Source organism: Heliangelus exortis, chromosome 5 (genome assembly GCF_036169615.1).
Source record: "Heliangelus exortis chromosome 5, bHelExo1.hap1, whole genome shotgun sequence".
NCBI lineage: Eukaryota > Metazoa > Chordata > Aves > Apodiformes > Trochilidae > Heliangelus > Heliangelus exortis.
The window spans coordinates 26,913,318-26,936,216 of record NC_092426.1 but is presented as its reverse complement, the minus strand read 5'-3'; the positions used below and the strand labels follow the sequence as shown (position 1 = coordinate 26,936,216).

At 34.4% G+C, this 22,899-nt stretch overlaps 1 protein-coding gene across 11 annotated transcripts in view; it reads right to left on the bottom strand.

Annotated features, from left to right (window-relative positions):
• The window catches only part of HECTD1 (HECT domain E3 ubiquitin protein ligase 1), a 62,647-nt gene that overhangs the window by 12,837 nt on the left and 26,911 nt on the right, over positions 1-22,899 (bottom strand). For 3 of the 11 annotated variants that reach the window (XM_071746170.1, XM_071746175.1, XM_071746171.1), the window contains exons 10-28: positions 22,024-22,162; positions 21,688-21,858; positions 20,432-20,654; positions 20,299-20,343; positions 17,158-17,421; positions 16,962-17,038; positions 15,471-15,605; positions 15,110-15,256; positions 14,670-14,764; positions 14,191-14,296; positions 13,111-13,245; positions 12,884-13,023; positions 12,017-12,340; positions 11,420-11,586; positions 11,079-11,255; positions 7,503-8,339; positions 4,242-4,463; positions 2,443-2,576; positions 322-478 (exon numbers count right to left, since the gene is read on the bottom strand). In XM_071746170.1, the coding sequence (XP_071602271.1) occupies positions 322-478; positions 2,443-2,576; positions 4,242-4,463; positions 7,503-8,339; positions 11,079-11,255; positions 11,420-11,586; positions 12,017-12,340; positions 12,884-13,023; positions 13,111-13,245; positions 14,191-14,296; positions 14,670-14,764; positions 15,110-15,256; positions 15,471-15,605; positions 16,962-17,038; positions 17,158-17,421; positions 20,299-20,343; positions 20,432-20,654; positions 21,688-21,858; positions 22,024-22,162 (3,695 nt within the window). The remainder of the gene's footprint in view (positions 1-321; positions 479-2,442; positions 2,577-4,241; positions 4,464-7,502; positions 8,340-11,078; positions 11,256-11,419; positions 11,587-12,016; positions 12,341-12,883; positions 13,024-13,110; positions 13,246-14,190; positions 14,297-14,669; positions 14,765-15,109; positions 15,257-15,470; positions 15,606-16,961; positions 17,039-17,157; positions 17,422-20,298; positions 20,344-20,431; positions 20,655-21,687; positions 21,859-22,023; positions 22,163-22,899) is intronic. The other 8 variants (XM_071746172.1, XM_071746179.1, XM_071746173.1 and 5 more) reach the window with 4 other exon arrangements.

Sequence of the window (22,899 nt, the reverse complement as noted above, 5' to 3'; positions counted from 1 at the left end):
GACTGTTTGAACAACCCCTCCCTAATCAAAGCTGTTCCAGGGAGCTCAACACAGAGATGATTCCCTGCATGTAGAAACAAATATTGGAAGACATTTTACAACCAATCTAAATTAATGATTACGCTTAATTTACACAGCATTTAATTTACTTTTCCTGACTAATGCTTGGACCTGCAGAGGTAGATGAAATTCTAACAGAGAAAGCCACACAGCCAGATAAAGCATATTGGAATGGTGAATAGTGACAGGACCCTCAGAGCCAAATGGGCCCTTACCAGGGAGTCTACAACCTAAAGTATCACAAATGTCTCAATAGCATACCTGGTGGAGGGATTTCTAGGTCAGTGGTCTGTTGAACATTAGTACGACCAGGTCTTGGGTCAAAAGCAGGAACCAGAGCAGAAAACTGACGTTTCAATACATAATCATCATCCCATGTTCTTCTGCGGCCTCCTTTGGTTTCATACTCCTCTTCTTCCTACCAAAAAACCAAAAAGTAATCATGGTTTAGATTCTGAAAGAATCATTAATTCAATAAAAAAATTAATAATTATTTAGGGAATAGAGCAGTTATGTAAAATTGACAAAAAATATCAAAGCTGGCACATAACAGTATTAGTTCCATTTAACTGGTCAAGCAGGAATCAAAATTATCAAAACCACAACATTCAGAAATCAACAGGCTACATAAATAAGTTAACCTTACAACAAGTGTATTTAACAGTTTCTGAAAAAAATGGAACTTGCATGAAGCACCAGAACACGGGGAAATACACTGTATTTCACTGTAGACCAGTAAACTTAGTGTAGGTATTCTGTGTATTCCTCAGACTTTGGAATACCAAAGATTCAAATATTTCAATGGTGTCAAACTAAACACATTAACTTTTCTGAAGCCAAGAACAGGTTTTTTTCAAAATGCATCTGTATCTTGACATGTAATGTCTATGTTTTATCCAGAAGTAAATAAATACCAAAATACCAGAACTACTATTGTGGGAAGAAATCTAATTTTCAATAAGCCTTAGCAAGTGTTAACTGCTTATAACTTTACTCCATTTTTTAAATCTGTTAAACTCCTCACTGAGATTAACCACAGTGTGCCAGAGAGTAAAGGACTGAAACCCAAGAAAGGATAATTTTCTTTTCCAGATCTGACTCTTGCTGTGTAACTTTAAGCAAAGACTATTTTAACCATTTCTGCTTCTTCCCATGAACAACAGTAGTTCCATTTAATAATATCTGAAAAGTGATCAAAAATCTGCATGCTAAGGTTGCTGTTTGTACTGTAGATCCATTTAAGCAGTACTGGCTTTTTTTTCATACATAACTTCTTATCTTTGTGCAGAAGGTGGAATAACACAGTATTTAGTAATGTATCTAAGTTTCTATCAAAAGTATAACCACAGTGTAACAGAAGTGCTAAGTATTTTGGCTCAAATGACTAAAAGTTGTGTATATTAACTACAAGAGGAAATTTCTGTAATTCCATAAAACAGTATTTACATTTATTAAAAAAAAAACAAACAAACTATCATGAATGAAGTATTTATTTTTATTTCCACACCTTGCAATAGGCATTCTGATCACTGCAATTGTGGTAAAAAAACCCAAGCATTCAGTGTACCACCACTAAAGAAAAAACAAATAAAAAACCCAGAACTCAACCTAGTCAAGACCCATTTGAACCAAGTTGCTGTGTTTAGGTTTTTTCTTGTGTTTTTTGGTTTTGCTTTGTTTTGTTTTGAGTTTTGGTTTGTTTGGGTTTTTTTTCTTTTACACAGGTATTTCCCCAGCATACTGAAATTATTTATTACAGTTTGCTTCACACAGGTCTACAGTTAAAATGCATCCCAGAACTGTCTCAGTACAAAATTCAGCAGCCAGAGAATTAGTGATCCTTCATTGCTACTGTCTGTCAACCTGGTCCCAGGCTGTTAAGTGGTTAAGTTTGAGCTGCAAGGTCTCTGGGCATGCTGGTGGTCAAGAATATTTTTCTCTAGATTAAATATTGAAGGTAGTACAATCAAAATTATACAGAGAGGGGACTGTCCTGTAAGCAGTCCTATATCATAGGGTCTTGCAATTTTGTAACACCCATTTGAATCCCAGAGAACACAGCTTTCTTAATGCTCAAAATACATTCAAGAATGGAAAAAAAGGACAATGAACTGTTTTCATAAAGCAGTATTCAGTTTGCAGCCTCTGAAAAGATAACACGATTGTAACTTTGGCATTTCATTTAGTGTCTTAATGGATAGGTACCCCTAAACAGTAGTCCTAAATCTAAATACATTTGTTTTAATTAATTTAATAGTTATAGCTAGGACCCCGTATTGAAAAAAAAAACCAAAACAAAAAAACAACAACAAAAAAACCCCTGTGGATTTTCAATGCATCTGCTAGTCAATTAAGATATCATCTATGCTAATTATACTGTACCATAACTTCCTCGTATTCTTGATCCTCTTGATTATCATCTTCATTTTCATCATCTTCTTCATCTGGTTCAGGTAGGTCCTCATCATCATCTAACTCTGCCAATAGAGTACTAGCTCGGCAGCTATCAAGAAAATCTATAATACATAAATACGTATTTACATACAGTATAAAAGAAAAAAAAAATCTTTGAAAGCAAAATTTTAAAAAATAAAGAACAGGAGCATTGGGAAGAGTGAAATAACAAATCTCAAATAAGAGAGAACAAAAACATTGCTTATGGCATAATAAGATTAAAAGCTGTAATTAAAACATATACCTGACAAAAAGTCCAGGGTCTAGTCAATAGCATAACTAGCAAAAAAAGCACTTAACATTTGCATAATTAAAAGTGATCAGCGGGAATGACCAGTTTCTTATTTACTTACATCAAACACTGCATAATTACACTTCTTTTAAATTACAGAAGATTACACAAAAACGGTACACAAATGCATTCTGTCTGATTCTATGTCTAATTAAGTTTAGGTTAGCGATGGATTTTCCACTGTGTGGCTGAGAACTCGAATTATATTGTAAAGGACATTTAAAATATACATTTTGGAGTAATATTTTTAAACGACTACATTTCTAATTAATTTCTGTAACAAGAAGCTGAAGACATATAAAGTTCAAGTTCTCCCATCTAGTACTGAGACTTAAAAAGCAATTCCCCAAAACCAGAGAATAAGTTCACAGCAATCCAAAGTGGAGTGGGATTAATCTTCAAATTTTTCCTTTTCTCTGTACACATATAAACTATGTGTACCACCCTAACAACCTCTGAATTGTTCTCAAGACCCCAAAAGAACCTTTAACATAACTGTTTGTCCAGTTCTTTATATTTTAAGACTTGATCACCCAAATAAAATTTTAAATGACTTAAAAATTAAATGAATAAAGGGAGATGGATTTGCAGCTGTCTTAATTAACTGCCTCCAAGCAGCTCAATTCCAATATTCAATTAAATTACCAGATAGTTTTCAAGCAATTTCAATAACCTATAAAGAGAGGCAAAACAGAACACAATCTTAATACAACCGAATTTTAAACAAATCTCTTCTTTCAAGAGTATCTTGCAATCCAATAAATTTTATATTAGGAAATATTTCCATTTTTTGCCATATCTAGCCCAGATTTTCTTGACTCTGTTTCATCGGCTTAAATCTTAGGATAATAACAACCTTACAGTTAACTACAATTGGGTTTCAAAGTATTCATATCCTGCAAATCACTTCTGTCTTAATGTCTTAGTGTACAGGGCCTACGGAACTCTGGATTTTGTTTTCCAAATCATAATTCCATTCTCCATGTCATTTTCATTTCTGTGTTCTTTTCCGTTTTATGTGTATAATGTGCCTTACAGTGGATGCTTTTCAAGCCCTCAGTAATACAAGGTACCTCAGACTGAGCATGTAGCATACCTATACAACACACTAAGAAATAACATTTATTTTAAGGTTCGTATGCAAATGACATTAGATACTAAACATATTTGATTAAGGAAATTAAGTGCCTAAATAAACTATAGCATGAACAATGTGGGATAGGAACTGCTGAAAATAAGTATTTGAAAACAAGGAACTACTACTACATTAACATCATTTTACTTACTGCCTTACAGAACTAGTAACAAAAGAATAGCTCAACTTTCAAATGTTTTTCAGTAAACAAAATACTGCATGAGAAAGCGATAACAAGGGGAGAAAAGGAAAAATCATTAATGGGAAGTCTGCTTATGTTCATTTAAAAATGAAACTTACCATATAAAGAATATTCTGCCTCCTGACCTGTATCGCTCTCACTAGATGTTGATGTTAGGCTAGTAGTTAGAGTATTACTAAGCGACTGACCAACAGATAAAACTGTAGTTGCTGTAGCTACATTGCTGCTGCTAGTAACACTGGATGTAGACATGGTCACTGTTGATGTGGTACCAGTTGTAGTCAGATTAGGAAAACTTTGGGCACCCATAAGAGGAGAAGCTATAGATAAAGATATGGTAAGATAAAATAAATGATTTGATGACTTGAAGAGTACAATATACATGCATGAGCCCAGTGCTGAAAAATATATTTCGGGCTGAAAACTTACAGATGTAAGGCGTTATTTTACAATAAAAGGCAAACTAAAAGGAGAGGGTTTCCCAGTGCAAAAAATGTACCCTACAATGCAGATGCTCACTGCTGAGCATATTCCCTTACATACATTTGAAACAACTTTATTAAATATATCCCCACACCCCACTGGAAATCTGAAATTACTTAATTTCAAATACATGAAAAGTGTTTCTGAAGTCTGTTATTCCAATACTGTGTCTGTCTTTAAGCCTGAAATGTACTTTAACTTCTAAAAAATAGTATCATTAAAATTATATAGTTTAACTAAATATAAATGAACTGAAACAGAACATAAGAAAAACGTGATTTTTGTGCATTTTACTAATTCTTAAAGCAGCTCTGACTTACTATCTTTCACAAAACTGCTAGCACATACGTTCACAATGAGCTACAAGCCATAATGTTGGCAGTCCTGCAAAACATGTGACTGAATACCTTACTTATGTTGGATTACTTATATAAGTAATTCTCAGACTAAGCAAACAACAGCTATGAAGTTACCTTACTGCACATTGAAATAAACCACAGTAAAATGCATTTTAGTTAACAACTGAAACAAGACTGAATTCACTGTAAATTAACTGTAAACTCAATAGAAAACTTTCAGGTAATGGACACAGCTGAGTATGCGTTACACCTGTGTGCAAAAACACATTTACATCCCAGTCTTCAAAACATTTTCTCACATACCTATCTTCAAACATTTGAGGTTAATCACATGTTTGCATGTGCAAATTCTGCAGGTCATCTATACTTAAATTTAAACCAAATGTTTTTCCATCTAGCTTTTCTAAAATTTATCAAATGCAGATTTTACAGTTTTAAATATTTACATTATTACAGCTTATGTAAACTGAAATGCTCCTTACCTAAATTTTAAAAAATAAACAAATAATCTATACTCTGAATTCCAGACTATTATTATAAGTTTGCAAAGGTTACTGCCCTTGAAGGAAGACACAATACCACCATTCTTCCCCTAAGTTGATTTGGTAGCTTTCTGAGGAAATACAAATGTTACACTTCCTATTTTTGTTTGTCAGATACTCCATTTTTTTTTTCCCTTAGGAACATAGGTAACAGTTTGTAAATTAAAAAACCAAAAAGAAGCTGCCTCCCACCCACAAAAAAACCAAACCAAACCAAACCAAACAAAAAACCCCAACAAACAGGAAATGTGACCTAAGCAGGTATGGTGCTTGAAATTGTTTCTATGCATGGGGAGGGAGAGAGTGAAATTTAAATTTAGGGTTGTTAATAAGCCTATGCTCATCTTTGAAAAATCATGGAATTCTTCCCATCCAAAGAGTTTTTCTTGTTTTAAGAACTTCAAAGCGCAATTAAGTGTTATTATTTCATTTGCTCTGATTTCAAGAAAACATTTAATTTTTCTTCCCTAGACAACACACAACTGATGGTATTTTTAACTGCAACTACTACAGCAAGTCCAAGAGAGACTTGTATCACATATCATAATTCAGACTTCTTTGGGAACTTTGGTTTTTTTTTTTTAAACCTGGACAGGCTAAACAAAAATTTTAAAAAAAGTTTTCAGAAGTCCAATCTTTTTACAACACCCTAATATAACTTCAGTGAGATCTCTCACATTTAGTCTCATCTCTTTTTGGGACACAAGTTTCCAATTATAGTTTATATTTGCATAAAATGCATAAAACAAAATCATTACTACATGAGGAACAATTTTAAATATATATATTTTTCAATATTAAATCCTAATTTTAATTTGCCGTATTCAATTTCCAACTTTAGCACTGTATGGGAACAATAAATGGAAATCTTCCCTTCAGTATCTTATTTACATTTCCAATGTGGGCTGCAAACTCTTCCCCCTAGTATCATAGGGCTAGATGAAAAAAAAAAATCTCTTTAACAAAAAAGTAAACACTCACTATTAAAAAAATCTGGAATCCTAAAATCAAATACTGTTGGGTTTTTTTTAATATAGAAGCACAGAAGTCCTAGAGAAGCATGAAACTGAGTGCTTCTTTCTGCTTCAAATCATCTTCTTCTAACTCATGAAATTAAACTCTGGGGTTAAAATACCACCACCACCACTAAACAAAATACCTTACAAGGCAGGTTGAGGAACAGCTCTGAAGGGAGCATAGTGAAAATTCAGCAGAGTGAACTCACTCAGAACAATCATGTTTTGAACTCATCTGCTAAAACCTTGCTGCTGCATACAATCTGAGAAGATGCAAATGTCAAAGCATGCAGGTAATCATATTTAAGTAGTTGTTACCTACAAGTTTCCTTACACTTAATATGCTTTAGCATTTTGCAAAATCTAAGCCTTAATGACCAGACCATCTTTAGAAAACACACACATCATTTAGAATACATTCAGCTATTCAGCCTCATAGGTTTTAGGAATCTATTCAAGCTTCATATAGAGCAGGTTATTTTTTCTATTGTGTTTTTAGTTCCTAGAGACTTCACAATATGCAAAAAGTGCCTTTCCTCAGGGAAAAAAAAAAAACCAAAAAAAAACCAAAAAAAAAAAACAGATAAAGGGAGGTACAAGGTGAGTATGCAAAACCCCACAGAATCAAGAGTATCCCATGCTAGCTACTGTTGCTAGTCTTCCAGCTTATTGATCTAAACCATACTCTCTCTCTTCCCAAGCATGTAATAAACGTAAAATTGAAATTATTTTCTATTTGATGGGTACCATAGTGTATTCTGACACTACAGGGCAATGTAACATTTTCCAGCTGACAGAAACTCAGTGAGCTCTTCACGAGTTCTCCAGGCACACAGAATGCTGAGGCAGCCCTCAGTTCTGTTCTGTATCAGGCCAACAGAATCCAAACTTCATTTAAATCTAATGAAAGCCAAAGAAACAACAAATGCTTTAACTCAGAATAAACATAGCTCACTTACTTGCAGTACTCATGACATTTCTTCCCAAAGTATTAGTATTGTTATCACTACTACTTCGGCTTAAATTCATGTTGTTTGTGGCATTGGTACGTGCTATGTTTGCCACTCTTCGTACAAAAGATTCCAAGCTGGAAGTTTCACGAGATGATAAATTAGGAACGCTTGCACTGGAGCTCATCGGTGCCCCAGCAGCCAACAAAGAACTGACTGAGAGTCTGTTACTTGCTGAAGAGCTTAAAGGTCGTTGGGAAGCTGCTTCTTTATTAGTCAGTTCCGACACCGAACTCACATCAGGAGAGCTTACACTAACAATTCCCATGGATATAGCATTGGACTCTCCAGGAGTACGTATTGAGTTATCAGGACCTAACTTCCTCTCTGCATTTTCGTTTCCCATGTCCGCTGTTAAGGTGCTGGTGCTTGCACTGGAAGAGGACCCTACTTCAGCCTGAGGCACACTATCAGCGGAAGACAGAACAACAATTGGTTCATGGACGTCAGTGCCTGAAACTATATTTTGCTCCATTACACTTTCTGATCTCCGCTCCATTTTGGTCGAACCCAAGCTGATGTCGCTGCTACTGGCCACGCTACACACAGAACTGCTGCTTCCTTTTCTACTTGAGGAGCCTGCAGCAGCAGTCGTCTTGTCTGGACAGTTGTTTTTCACCAAGCTGCTCCATGACTGCGTTGTGCCTGAAACAGTGGATGAAACAGGTTTGGGTGATGCCGCTGAATCAGGGTCGTACCCTGGTGCAAGCTTGAGGTCAAACTTTCCTTCTGCGCCCATACGGTAAGAGTTAGAGCCACCAGCATCCCAGGTGACATCAATCCAGCCTGGAAAGGGACAGGAGTTTGTGAGATCCAGCAGAAAGCAGACAGGAGCGTGTCAGACAGTAGCTCCACAACATGGGATCAGCTTCTCATAAGGGCTGCGCATCTGAACTAATAAAAATCACTACATAACCCTTAATGCCAATTAAAAATGAAGTGTTTGTATCTAAATGATTTGGTATATTAAGCTACTGTTAACACTGAGGCAGTAAGAATGACCAGCCTCCATCTCCAGGGTCCCCAAATCTCACCAAAAGTAGCTTCCTTCAGGAAGGAACCTGACCTACCAGGATCTCTCAAAATTTTATTATTAGATTCTCTAACAATAGAAGTTTATATCAAAATATAGCATTACAACTTTATTATAATTATTTGTCAAGAAACTATTAATTCTTGCAAGGAGATTATAGAATGTTTTCCTTTGTTGGATGCTTGTGGATAAGCATATTTATCCCTAAGAAAACATTTCATGAAACTGATTATCCTGGGATTTCTTACTTTTCCCCTACCAAGTGAAACACTTTACTTACTGATACTCAGCTTTTCAGTTCAATAATTTATGCAGACTCCAGTATTTCTTATTACAGAAAGTCTTAGAGCACATGGGTAAGGACTACTTCAAGTAAGATTTCAGGGTTCAAAAAAATTAATACATTTAATAAAATGAAACTTTATACTGGGCACAAAATAACACTGAAAAGAGATGCTACTCTTCAATTCCTTTTAAAAATCATATTTAGAGTACAGTATTTTTTAACAGTTAAGTGTAATAAATCTGTAATAATGAGGCTAACAAGCAAAATTGACCTAACTAGGCCAGAAATAAGGGTAAAATAATTTATATTTGCTTATCTGAGTATATGTTACAAACTCAGTCACCTAAAAGGATACCTTGTAGTACTTCTTATTGTATGTTAACTGTAACAAAACTTGATGTCACTATTTTAATTGTTACATATTTTCCGTAAAGTAAAATCTCTAAATCTCAGTCATCTTCTGTAGCTTTAGACAGAAATTAAAAATGAGATGTCAGGTCTAAATGTACACATGTATTTTTATTTAATAAAACAGAAGAGAGCTAATTTGAACTAAATGATTATTTTTAGTGCTCTCAGGTGCACTTTTACCTTACAACTATCCAAAAGTCATCACTTCTAGACCAAAACAGAAGATCACAGGCAATTTTCTATTTAGAAATATTACTCTGGAGGAAGAGTATTTGAAATTGGGTAAAGCTTTCAGAAATCCTAGGTAGACATCTCATCCCCATATGAGCAGTTTTAGATCACATTAATTTGCATAATTTTATTCCACCTTCATGAGCAATCTCTCAGTAGGTTCATGCCAGTGAACTTTTGAAGAGTAAAAGTTGTGAAGCAAGTCTCATTTGTCTTTCTACAGTTTATTCGCCTTTCTTATCATACAAAAAGGCCACGCTGTAGTTAACCTATCATTTCTCCCCTTTATGAATATCTTAACAGGGTAACTTGTAAAGGCATAACTAAATAACTGTTCTTATTTTGTATAGTTCCTTTTTCTAAAATAGTAATTACATTTTTATATGAGCCAAATTTTCTATCACTTATTATGTCCACAGACTTACTGCTCCATCTCTACAGCCCTCAAACAACTCAAGACTTGTCTAAATTTGTGAAGAATGACAAAAAAGTCAACTACATACTATTTTCAAAATTCTATTTGAAAGACAACTGTGGCAGGAATAAGATTCTGCCAATAAACATTTTGTATTATTTGGCATTACCATGTGATCCTCAATTTCACCTGTGCTTAAATGGGAAATTTTTACTAGAACATAGGAACTGATTCAGTAGAATACTACTCACCATCAATACCCTAAAGTCTTCAAAGTGAGAATGTAGCTATGGATACTGTTGCATCTGACAAGAACAATATACAGATGATGGAAGAATACCCTGAAGACTATACTCAATGGCTTAAGGAAGATTCAAAGATTTCAAAACACTTTAAGACACTGTACTTTGGAATTTTCTCCATTTTTGAGAGCTATTAACTCAACAAACTAGAAGAAATTTTAACATCTGGCTAAGAATGAGCCTAAGAGTGGCTGAAGATGCTTCAGAAATAAGGCAAGTCTTATATACCCCAAAACAGGAGAAGAGACAGGAAAAGGTAGAAAGCATAACCAGCTGACAAGATCATCACCTCTTCTGAAGCACCTTCAACACCTTACCTTCCTGAGCATTAACTTCCCTGGCTTTTACAGATTTTTATTTTGCTTGATAAGTTAATTACTTTTTATTCTTTTAATTAATGATATAACTTGATCCCAAAGAAGCTAGCAAGGTAGGAAAGGTACAGGACGTAATAAAAGTCAAGAAAAATATTGCAAATGCTAAGCTAGAAGAAATGAAGAAGGTAATTATAGATTTTGCAGGCCCAAAGATTAATTAATCAGTATGTACCAACCATCTTGATATGTTTTTTTCTTCCTTATAACAGATGTCTAAATAGCAATTTGGTATTTTAATTAAGCAAAGCTCTACAAAAGTTTCATTTACAGCAAGATTTTTTTTTCATGCATTAAAAAAATGGAATTTCACAAATGGACCCCAGCAGTTGTAGTATTTGAGTTCCTCCTCCCCAAAATATTTAAAATTTTACCAACCTCAAGACACTGCAAAGGGAATATTTTAGTGCTACCCCTTTCACATGAACTATTCATGCTACAGACATTTACAGACTCAGGGAATTTGTGCTCACCATTATGCAATTCTCCTGTAACAGTGCCTTCCCCCTGGGGGCTCCCATCCTGATCTCTCCATTTCCAATCAATACCTCTGATCACACGAGCTCCTGGAACCATGTATTTCAACACCTGAGAACGGACTAAACGTCGCTGCCTTCGCAGATTTGCTTCAGCTTCTTTAGCAGCTTTCCCTACAAGATAGGTAAATTGAAATTTAAAAACTTAAGAGTATTGAGTAGGGAGTAATTTTGAACTTGAGTTTCTAAACAAGTTGCACTGCAGAATTTTTTTCCACTATTGTTTATTCATTAGCATTTTAAGAGAACAAATAAGCTGTACACATTTTTTTCCTTACCCAGTTGATCTTCACATACTCCATTCACAGTGCCATAAAGTTCAAATCCAGAAAGGGAGAGGTAGTGTGTTTGCCCACTGGCATTCTTTCCCATCTGTTTTATTCTAACATGTCTCCAACCTTGTTTCTCATCTTTTGGAGGATCTAAGGGCCATGTTGCTGTAGACCTTTAAATTTATTAGAAGGGTGGGAGAGGCCAAAAGAAAAAAGCAAAAGCAAAAAACCTTATTATCAAAGCAAACAGAATGATAATGCTGATCGTGTACGGATCAATCAGAAAACTTGCAAGGATATAAGATATAAAATACCCTATTAACATTAGGGACAAACTGATGAGTGCTGGTGTTACTATTTTCTCAAAAAAAAAAAAAATCAAATGTAAAATTTATAAGAACTGATAAGCACGAATGCTATTATGTGAATCACATGTAGAACTTATTGCTTGTTTTTCAGCCTATCCTTGATAATTTAGATAACTTACTATATCTGTAGAGTTACATCATTACACTGACACTACACATTCTATTAGGCTAGAGCCAAGTACATTATAAAACTGAACTCAGTTTCATAAAAAAGTGATAAAATACACAGACATACCCTGGTTCATTGAGACTACAGTCATCAACATGAGTATACAAAGTGGTCCAGTTTTGTCCATCCTTAGATACCTGGAAAACCCAATTTCTGAGAGCAGATCGTCCATAGCCTCGAGCATGGCGTAAGGTGTAAGCTGATGGTACAACCCAAAGGCCAAGATCTATGGCAAACCAAGCATTCTTATCATCGTTAGTGTGACAATTGAGAGCTGAACTGTCACGGCTCAGGATGTCTTCTAAACGGCCGTAAGGCAGATTTCTTCCTTCTGAAGACGTAACCACTACTAACCCATAGGCTGCTGGATTTACCCACTCATATGCAGTTCTATATTAAAAAGAGAAATGCACTGTTCAATCACTACTTAATTAAAAAAAGAACATCTCACCCCTACTGTGAACTGTATACTGCAGCTGAGTTTACTACAAAGCAAATGACTAATTTTATATAGACAACTTTACAGATGTCTGAAACATCACTTTACTACAGTGTTTTAAAGAAGCAGTAATGTGCATACAGAAAACCCACCAACAAGAAATCCCCACACCAAACAAAACAAAACCACAGAAAACAAACAAACAAGCAAAAGAAAAAACCACAAAAGAACCCAAAAACAACTTCCCTTTTCCTTCACTTCTTGCGTGGGCAAGCAAATTCTTAAATAAGACTTCACAATTAATGTTTTTCTGTTATATAAAATACAGCAAAAATAAATGCAACTCCATTAATCAACAGTAAAAGCAAAGATACCTCCAACTCCTAAAAAACTATAACCGATTTAATTTTGTTATTCTCTCTCTCCCCATTCCACCACATGGATCACGGTTTACTGTGTCAGCCTTCAAAATGTTTAGCTTTGAAGAAACTTACTTTGCATTTGTCCCAATCCAGTAAATAATTCCATTTTCATCAAAATCATGTTGATGTCTAAATACAAATGTTTGGCCTTCACGTAGTTTTCGTACAAAAACAAACGAAGCCCTGTCAAAGTCGTACCACTGCTTGGCTACCTATAAATGCATGAAAAGAAACCAAGTAGCAGAGATGGAGAGTGCAACAATTCCTTGTGAACTGTGTGTGTGTGGTAGGTTGCTCACCATTTTCAGGAGATACTGTTCTAGAGATTCAACAGTTGCCAGTGGCTCCATCTTCAGCATTCTACCAGTTCGATCTATCAAAGATGTCTCCCCTGAGGCACGTTCCAAGCGAAACCTCAAGCGCCTTGTTAATATCTGAAAGAGAAAGAAACATTAATATAAGGCTTTTCTGTTTAGGTTTTATGATATTAAGAAAAGCAACGTATATTTAATTACAACAGTTTTAGTGGTGCATTAAGCGTTTTTGTTGCAAAACTTCAGCTAACAATATTAAAATTCAGCACTTCAGGCACTCCATTTTTCCAGTTAACAATTCTTCCATGGGACATTCAACGTTTAGGTCAATTATGCATTCAAGCTAGTATTTTCCCACTCTTCTTGTTCTTTCATAGCTATTATTCCCAAATTGTAGACTAGCAACTACAACATAAAAACTGAAAGTGCTTTTTCACTATATTTAATAGCAGCAGTGTATTTGCAACCTTCTGCAATTATTTTCTAATAGTTTTACATCAAAACAGAAATATTCACACACTGCAAAATCCTGAAGTGCACTTCAAAATTAAAAAAAGTGAGTTCACACAACCTGAAGAAAACCAAATAGTATTTTTAGCCATATCACAGATTTCCTTTATAAGAAGCTGCTGATCCTGCAGGTGTCTTGTATTACTAAATGAGCACTTAGCCCTAGAAGGGACTTCTTTTAATCATTACATTAATCCATCCCTAGTCATCAGAAATAAAAATGTCTTAGAATTGTCCTCAACAAAATGCCAATTCAAGCAGTAAGGATACACATATATTCTCTTTATATGACAACAATACCTGAAGATAAAAGAATGAAAACATGATCTCCTCAATCTAAATTTACTTTCACTTCACAGTGTAAAAGAAACAGTAGAGAAAACCCCAAATATTTAGTTTCAGTGCTAAAAGAATATAACTTGTTCTTATCTTAATTCTATCCACCTTTAAAATAATATGCTTCACACAGACTTAATGTGTGCAACTTGTCCTGAAAATCACAAAAGATTTTGTTGGCATCACTCACTGTGATACATTGTTATCACTGTATATTACCTGAAGATTATACGTAGATCCTGGTGTATCATACAAGTGGAGAGGTAGACGTTCAATAGATTCTAACACTGCTATCAACTTCCGAATTAATGCAACTGCTGGACGACTGTAAAAATGAAAATTTACTATGTCACCACACAACAACAAGGAAAAAATTCTATGGCAACTCAGAGAATGTAGCAAATATCTCATTGTGCTATCATCTGTTCTAGTGACCTGGTTACAGCACAGTGAGAAAAATATTAATCTGCACAGTGATGAACAGGTAACCTTTATATTTGTCAACACATGTACAGATAAAAGTAGCTCAGCAAAATTTTCAATTGCTATATTTCAGTAGCAGATGCTACTTAAATAGCAATTTTCTACTCCAGACAAAGTCACATTGAAACGAAAAGAACATTTCCTCTGCCTTTAAATTACTTTAAAGATACTGTTTCACATATCCAAAGGTTTTTTTGATTCAGTTTTGTTTTTACCTTTCATCATCTTCATTTTCACTGAATGCTGTTTTGAAAACATTTATTCTCTCTACCAGTTGACTACAGTCTTGTTTCACATCTAAATCGACATTCTAAGAGAAAAAAAAATATACATTACTTCTAATAGAAAGCAATACATTAATTCTTTATACTGGCAAAAATACCTGTTTAGTCTTACTGAATTGTCTATTTAAAATCTATATGTGATAAGCTAAATTATATTATCCAATAAAACTGACCAGTGTAGATATAAAGATTTTAATGCCCTATTTGAACTAAAGTCATCTACTGTGGTAGCATATGTTTAATGTGTAGACCAGGAACTGGAGATGGGAAAATCTGCACATATAATAGATGTTTTGAATTCAAGCACAATTGTAATTTTTTTTTTTTTTTAAGAAAGTTTTTCTTCAGAGATTCATGTTCTGTAAACTCACATTATTTAAAACTGTAAGTAACGATTGAACTAAGCCACTACTGCACATTTCGTATGGAGAAATAGTGTTCTCATCCTTCAACAGTACAATTAAGTTTTCCAGAGCAGTCTTCATTAAATCTCTCCAAGTATTTTCTCCTTCAATACACTGGAAGACAAAAAGACAATTCTAGTGAAATAAGGTAACAGTTTTTCCATTTCCTTCATTTGAAAAATAACATTGAGTGAAGTATGTAACTAGGAGTTACACAAATTTTGAAATTTTGAAATATTGCAACTTCTCTTCATGACAGACTAGTCTGACCATTAGTATGTGGTGTCCACGGACACCATACATTATAAATGAAAGGAGGTATACATACCTGTCTGTTGGTATGAAGTTCCCATGCAGACTCTAACTGTGTTGCTATATTCCTGAGTGTTACAACTACTCCTCGGGGCATGCTTTCAACAGCTTTAAAATGGTCATCATACAAATCTCTTGCCATAGTGCGTACCTGCAAATGGATTTTGATAAGCAGAGGGCATACCCTGCTGTAATAAGACTAACTGTTCTCCAAGGAATTAGAAACTTGGGTCATCCTTTTTAAAGGAGTCCTTGACAGATACAGAAAAGAACTGAAACCAATTGTACACCATGAAATGCAAAGGTTGTAAAAGGAGAAATAAATAGAAATACACAGAATCTTAATGAAACTTACAGAAACTAAGTTATAATCATATACTAAGTTACAGCAGAGGCTGGAGAAAATAGAGGACTCTTAATCTGTTCATCTTTTTCTTTAGAATTGTATCATGGATCTGATAATCTTTTTAGAGGCGAGATTAGGGGGGGTTTTATATAGTTTCTTACTGCTCTATTCACGTTTGTTAGACCAACTCATACAAGTCTGCATGTGACCTTAAACTAAGAACTATTTTTTTCAACAAAGTATGAATCACAATAGGCACAGATTTTATAAAACAAACTATTATTAAGAAACATTTTGCTTATAAGAAATTTCAAAAATAATCTTTACTTTTCATTATCATCACATATTACACATATCCCAAGCTTAGAAGCTACACAGTGCAACCTCAGGTATGAAAGAACATTGCCTTCCTTGTATCATTCCATCTGTCTTCATTCATACAGTATTATAATTCTAAATTCAGAGTCATATTGCCTCAGATGTAAGTTACCTTACATGCTGCAGATTTTTGGTGCACAAACTATCAGTTGCACTGACAGAAACAGAAAAAGAGGTCAAGACTGACAATTAGCTTGAACCCTTGGCATCAGCTGGACACAGAATGTAGTTATTTTATGCTTTTGTAAAAATCTTAACACTTGACTTCTTAGCTGCTCTTCTTTCCCCTCAGTTTGAGAAGAAAAAGAAGAGTTTTAAAGTCTAAAATAAGAGTGTTTACACATTTTAGTTCACTACCACTATTCTTCCCATACAGACTATTCACTTCCATCCCCCAATTAGTCAAAATACCCAGTAATCTAAAATTAGTATCTGAAAGTAGTGAATATAAGTAACATATGCTTCTCACAAAACTGTAGTATTGCTCATAACATCTTTTCTCCTAAGAAAAGCCTACAGTATTACATAAATATACATCAGAAGGACTGGGTTTGTTTTCCTCTAGAAGAGCAGAGTTTACAAAGGATATCTGGATAAAAGCCCCTGCAGAAGTGCTTTGTTCCATGTGAAGTTTTCCTCTTCAAGCCCATCATAAAATGCAGTTTAGTTGAAATCAGAAATTTTAATCCTCTAATAGGAAACTACAACTCCATAAGCCTCTTATAAAATTAAAAAATCTCAATTAAACTTAATAAAGTAAAAAATGCACAAATGCTCACAAACCTTTTGCTTTGTTTTCTCCAGTTTGGATTTCAACTTTCTTCCTCTTTTGCCTGTCCAGCCAGTCACAAATTCTGACCCTACAACATATTTTCAGAAAAGTCACAATTTCTCACAGGTGTGGAGAAGCAACAAACAGAAAAGCTACCTCATATACCCTTGGCTCCTACCTGTCCTTTACACATACCTACATACTTACCCAAAGAGGTTTCAGCTGTAAACGAATGCTTTGTTCCTCTGTTAGATTCAAACACAAAGCCTGGTAGATCTTCTTTCAGTATTGTAGCTTGCTGACCATCAGAATTGTGAATAGCAATTTCTCCTTCTTTCAAACAGGTAAGTGACCAGTTTCCCACAGTAAGTTTAGTTGGCCCTGGTGCTGATAAAATTGGCTGGCTTGTGGTTGATGGTTTTACTTGGCTTCGAGCTCTTTGCAGCTTCTCAAGGAACTCACTTCTACTTTCTATAGAAAAAGAAAAAAAAAGTTTCTTTTCTTCCAACGACTGAGTCCACCACATCTCAATTTTTTAATTGTTTAAGAGCAAAACAACTCAGCACATTCAATGCAAAATTATATTTGAAATTAAGGGTCTTAAAGTGTTCTAAATTTCTTCCCACTATATTTCTGTTCTTCAACTGTGATTTATTCTATGATGGCATCAAAGTGGACAGACAATAGGACTCTTTCTGAATGGTTGTATTGACAGATTTATTAATTCGTCTTTATAATTCTAATGGGAAGATAAAAAAACCTCATTATGAAATTTTAGTCTTGCAAAAATAATTTCTTAGTATGGCCAGTATGAACTATTCTCAAAAGTAAGTTTTTAGAAATAGTAAGTTAAATTAATCCTCCAACAGGAAAACAGCAACTTCATAGCTTAAAGCAAGTGGAGAAAAGATGTCAAAGCCACATAAAACCAGTAAAAAAATCCAGACAACCTTTGCAGAGACTGACAATCAACATGTGTTAAAAGTAAATTTGTGCTGAGCTACTGGCTCAGATTGTCATAAGACACATACACACAAATTTTTAAGCTATACTAAAACTTCTATTCACCGCCTTTGTAGAATCTCTACATTCAACTCAGAGAAAGTAAAAAAATCATATTTAGGTTATTCAATACAGTGACATTATGTTAATTCAAGTGTGGGAATATGTAGGTAAACTAGTATGAAATTATTCCAACTACCTCAGCTTTAGCTAGATTTTGATATTGCAGTAATTAAAAGGCTGCACATTATATTAGCATAATTTAATGAGTTTAATTTGATGAGCATAATTTGATGAGTTTATAATTTTAAAAATAAAAATTCCATATAAAAATGCAATAATCTCAATGTAAAGATTACATCTCCATTACAAAGTTAACAAGTACACACATCTTTCAGCATATTGACTTGATAAATACAGCTTTGGTAATCCATGCAATTGTAAAATTGCTGTTTTCCTTTTGCTTTAATGACTTGTGCCCTATGTTTTTCAAATTTGCCATTTTTCTTGTTGTGTAATACAAAATTAAGTCATTTCTATGCAAAAATATCTATTATCGAGGCATAACATTCTTTATTGCTTAAGATACATAAAGATTTATAAAATTAATTATGAAGACTCATATGCAAAATTAAAATTCTGCTAATGAAATCTTCCCAAATTTCCATAATTACATTGCAATAAATTTATTATAGAGCATATTCCACTGAAAGTGTGATGATTATACATGGCTAGTAATAAGTTCAGGTTCCCTTAGACAAAATTTTGAGACTCACTTAAAGCTTCAAAAGTACCATTGAATTTCAATTTTTGCATTGAACTCTATTTTTTTGTAAAAATTCAAACAAAACAAATATTAAGCTAACATGGAGAGGGGTGAGTACAGACCTTCCAAAGATGTTCATAGCACATGTATTTCCCCCCTCCTCCCGGGCCCAGCTTTCATCATGCGATACACACAAATTCCATTACCCAACCCTCTATATTCTTGCCAGTTGTGAAGTTACTAAAAAGTACACCACAAGATTATTCAGTAATGATTTAGGAAAGCAGAACATATAGTATAGTTCAGGACTTAAAGACAGTAATCTGAGTCCATACTATACTCTAGTAACTGTAACTGATGCTAACAAATGCTAGTTTCTTGTCTCTCTTAAATAAGAGAGAGGCTTCTGCACACACTCAGAGCTAATGATTAAAGAATTACACTGCAATGTCAACACTCCTAGATATCTATTTGACACCAGTAAGATATGCAAGACTACTAATTTTATCCTAGTTTAGCTCCTTCCCTCCCATAACATCCATGCTAGGTATCTTGTTCAAAAATGTGGGATTTATTCAATTTTTTTTTTAAAGACTGACATGAAGAGATACATCTTCATTAATTCCCAATCTGATTTTTTTTTTTTGTAGTTTTCTTAATTCCAAATTTATGTGAGCCATCCCCATCCCACTGATCCTTCAGAGAAACGGTAAAGTCCCATCCCCACACCCAGATCACTTGGAAGGAAGAAAGCAGAATTGGCATCAAGGGCCTAAAAGGATTTAAGAGACTGTTCTCATGAATCTTCTTTACATTATATGAGATGATGAAGAAGAATCTCAGAACAGAAAATATTTATCTCTTAAGGTATTAGCCTTGTTGAAAAGAATGCAAGGATGCATTTTCTGACCAAAAAAAAAAAAAACCAAGTTGTTTCCAGCTGTTATATAATGCAGAAACATACTATATCACATCTAATCTTCATTCCACAAAACTGATGGACAAAATCATCAGCAGGCCATTTCTATCCTGAATCATAATATGTTCTGTTATTTCAATCTATGGCTTGTTGAAAATATAATATTATTGCATAACATTTTATGTCTGCTAGTTCATAAATGCATGAACTGTTGCAAAAAGGATGAAACAATAATGGAGGGTTATTTCTGCATCCAGAACAAGCTCTGTATTCTGTACAGAAAATTAAATCCACCTGTGCATTGCCAGTGCATAAGGTCTGTTCCCTTATCCTCTCTCCAACAAACAATTAAGACACTGTAATCTGTTTCCCAGTCTCAATGAGAAACTTTCCATTACTTTGTCTTCAAACACATGCAATTTCATTCTGGTAGCTAGAAGCAAACAACAAACTGCCATTTCACCCTGCTTTTCCTGGGACGGCCACTACAAAGTGCTTTTAATGACTGGGGTGAAAAAATTAAGTATGCATGGAGAAGAATCAAAACAAAACAAAGTTAATACACTTTTACTGGCAAGATGTTTACTTAACACAATTCACCAAGGAAGTCAAGTTATGGTCACATGCTATCTGACAAGAAAAAGCATCACAATTAACTGACCACCTTCCACCTGTTTACATCCTTTACTATTTAGTAAGCCAATTCCTGCAAAAGAAAACAGCTCCAATCAAATTATATCAACAAACATAACAGTCTCAAAACTTAACTTGGACTTGAATTGTAAAGAAACTACCTGAACTATCAGATCCTCCCTCAGGGCTGCCACTGGAATACATCGTGGCCAGTTTTCCATCCAAGATAAATCTGAACCATCCATTACTACCATTAGATAGCTCCAGGGCTGCAGCATCACTCCAGATATACAGGCAGTCCCTTCCCCTAATGATTGACCAGTCTCTCCAGTGATACGGTTTACCCTGTTGCAGTTCTTTAGCATCTTCCTGTGGCTCATCCTCCTGTAATAAAATTGCATTAAACAACACAAACAAAAGCCCAAAACAAACAAAATAAAACATCCCCCAAACCAGCTTATAAACCACAGACATTTTACAATTACTCAAACCAGAATTACAGGAACTATTTTGCTTCTGTCAGCAAAAAAATATCTTTAAAAGTATTCTTTAATAGAATAAGATACTTTAAAGAAGAAGCTTCCTTTCAGATACAGATTTATCTATTTAACAACAACAACAGATTACTGACTGGGACATCCACCTCTCTTGAATACTTGTATTGTGAGGAAAGAATCACAAAACAGTTGAGGCTGGTGGTCACACAGTCCAAACCCCTGTTCAGGTAGAGCCACCCAGAGCCCACTGCTCAGGACCATGTTCAGATGACTTTTTAAGAACTAAGCACTTTTAAAAAAAATACCAACCGAAAAAGCCACCCCTCAAAAAAAAAAAAAAAAAAAAAAAAAAAAAAAAAAAAAAAATCAAACCACCAAACCAAAACCCACAGTAAAAAAAGCTTAACTATACACTGAAAGCTTAGCTACACAGCTTAAATGTATAGATAACAGGAGCAATCTGTTATCCACTCAGTTAATCTGAGTGGTCTGTAATGACTAATGGAAGCTGGCAAATAACTTCAATATGCACTTAAGGTTTTAATATTCTAGAAAATAATTATATAAATATGTAATTAACATATTACCTAACAATGTTTTTTAAAATTTCAATCCTTTGATGCATGTACATCCAAAGAGATGCACTCTTTTTGGAAAGGATTCATTTTTTTAGCAGTAATTTTCAAAACTAGACCAAAAGAAGTGTCAATCCATTTGACCACAGGTATGAATAGGAAAACTGCAGATAAGAATGTGCTACCAGTAAATGAAGTTACAGAAAACAAGAAAAACAATTGCAATAAGTTGTGTACAAAAAACATTAATTTAATAACCTAACTACCTTGGACATTTTCATAACAGTGAAAATAATAGCTGAATTGTTGGTTTTACAGGAACACAGCTATCTATTCCATACTTACCTTCTCAGGTTTAGACTCCTCTTCATTTTCATCATCAGATGAAGGCCCTGCCAGAGTTGACACCTTACTAATTACACCAAGTCTAGCCAGCTGGTCTAGGAAAAGATCACCACCTTTATCCACCAAATCCCTTATGATTTGCAAGGCTAGCAAATGGCCATCATCATCGTCCTGTAATACATTGGGATGGAAAGGAAATAACTTTATATGCTGAAAATCATACACGGTCACAGATGGATAAACCTTTAAGGATAAGCTGTTAACAAATATGTGGAATCAATAAGCATAATTCCCTTTTGCCCTGGTTTCAAAGGACAGTATTCTCTTTCTTCCTACCTCTTGATCAAGAACTGTAGCTGTTATCTCAACCAGTATTGTAGGCAAATTGTGGCCAGCATCAGAGTCACAAACCTCTTTCAGCAGTGCCTCAGAACAAAAGTGTATCATTTTTCTAATGAGGGCAAGACTTGCTTTCCTTTAAAAGAGATTAAAAAAAAAAACATTATTACAAAGATAAAGCAAGCAGTAATCAAAGCAACAATTCCAAGGTAAAACTGCTTTTGCAATACATTTATGCATGCATTCAAAACAAAACAATTTTTTAAAGAGTTTCAGTTCCTGTTCTTGGAACCAAAACTGGGTACTGTTGATAAGCCCTACATTTACCTCAAAGAGTAATTCACCTACTGATCTAGTTTATTTTTCTTTCTCTCCTCAATCCTTCTCTAGGTAAACCTATTCTACTCTGTCTTTATCTACTCATAGTGATAGCAATTCAGTTCTACATACTTGATCTTCCTTTAAAGTATCCAGCCTTCAATAAATACTTCCTGTGTTTTGTTGAGATCCCTATAGTTTTAAAGTCTAAACTTGCTATTAGACCATGTAGCTTTCCACATTAAGAACTACAATCAATCTGGAAGCCAATCCCTTCTGCAGGGTTAAAGCTGAATTTTTTATTTGATAGACTTTTAAAACATTATTTCACAGAATCACACAGAATGACAGACTGTGAGGTTTACCTGATCCATAAAGAAAACTTTAAAATAGAGAGCCAACTACTTCTTCCCACAATCTCCAAACAATCACACACAGGTTGTTAATACAGTTTCTTATTTCTTTCATTTATAATGGCCTACTTTAAGCTTCCTATAATCAGCTCATGTTGAGTCTCTCTCCATTTAAGTCCATTTTTACTTTATATTTTCAACC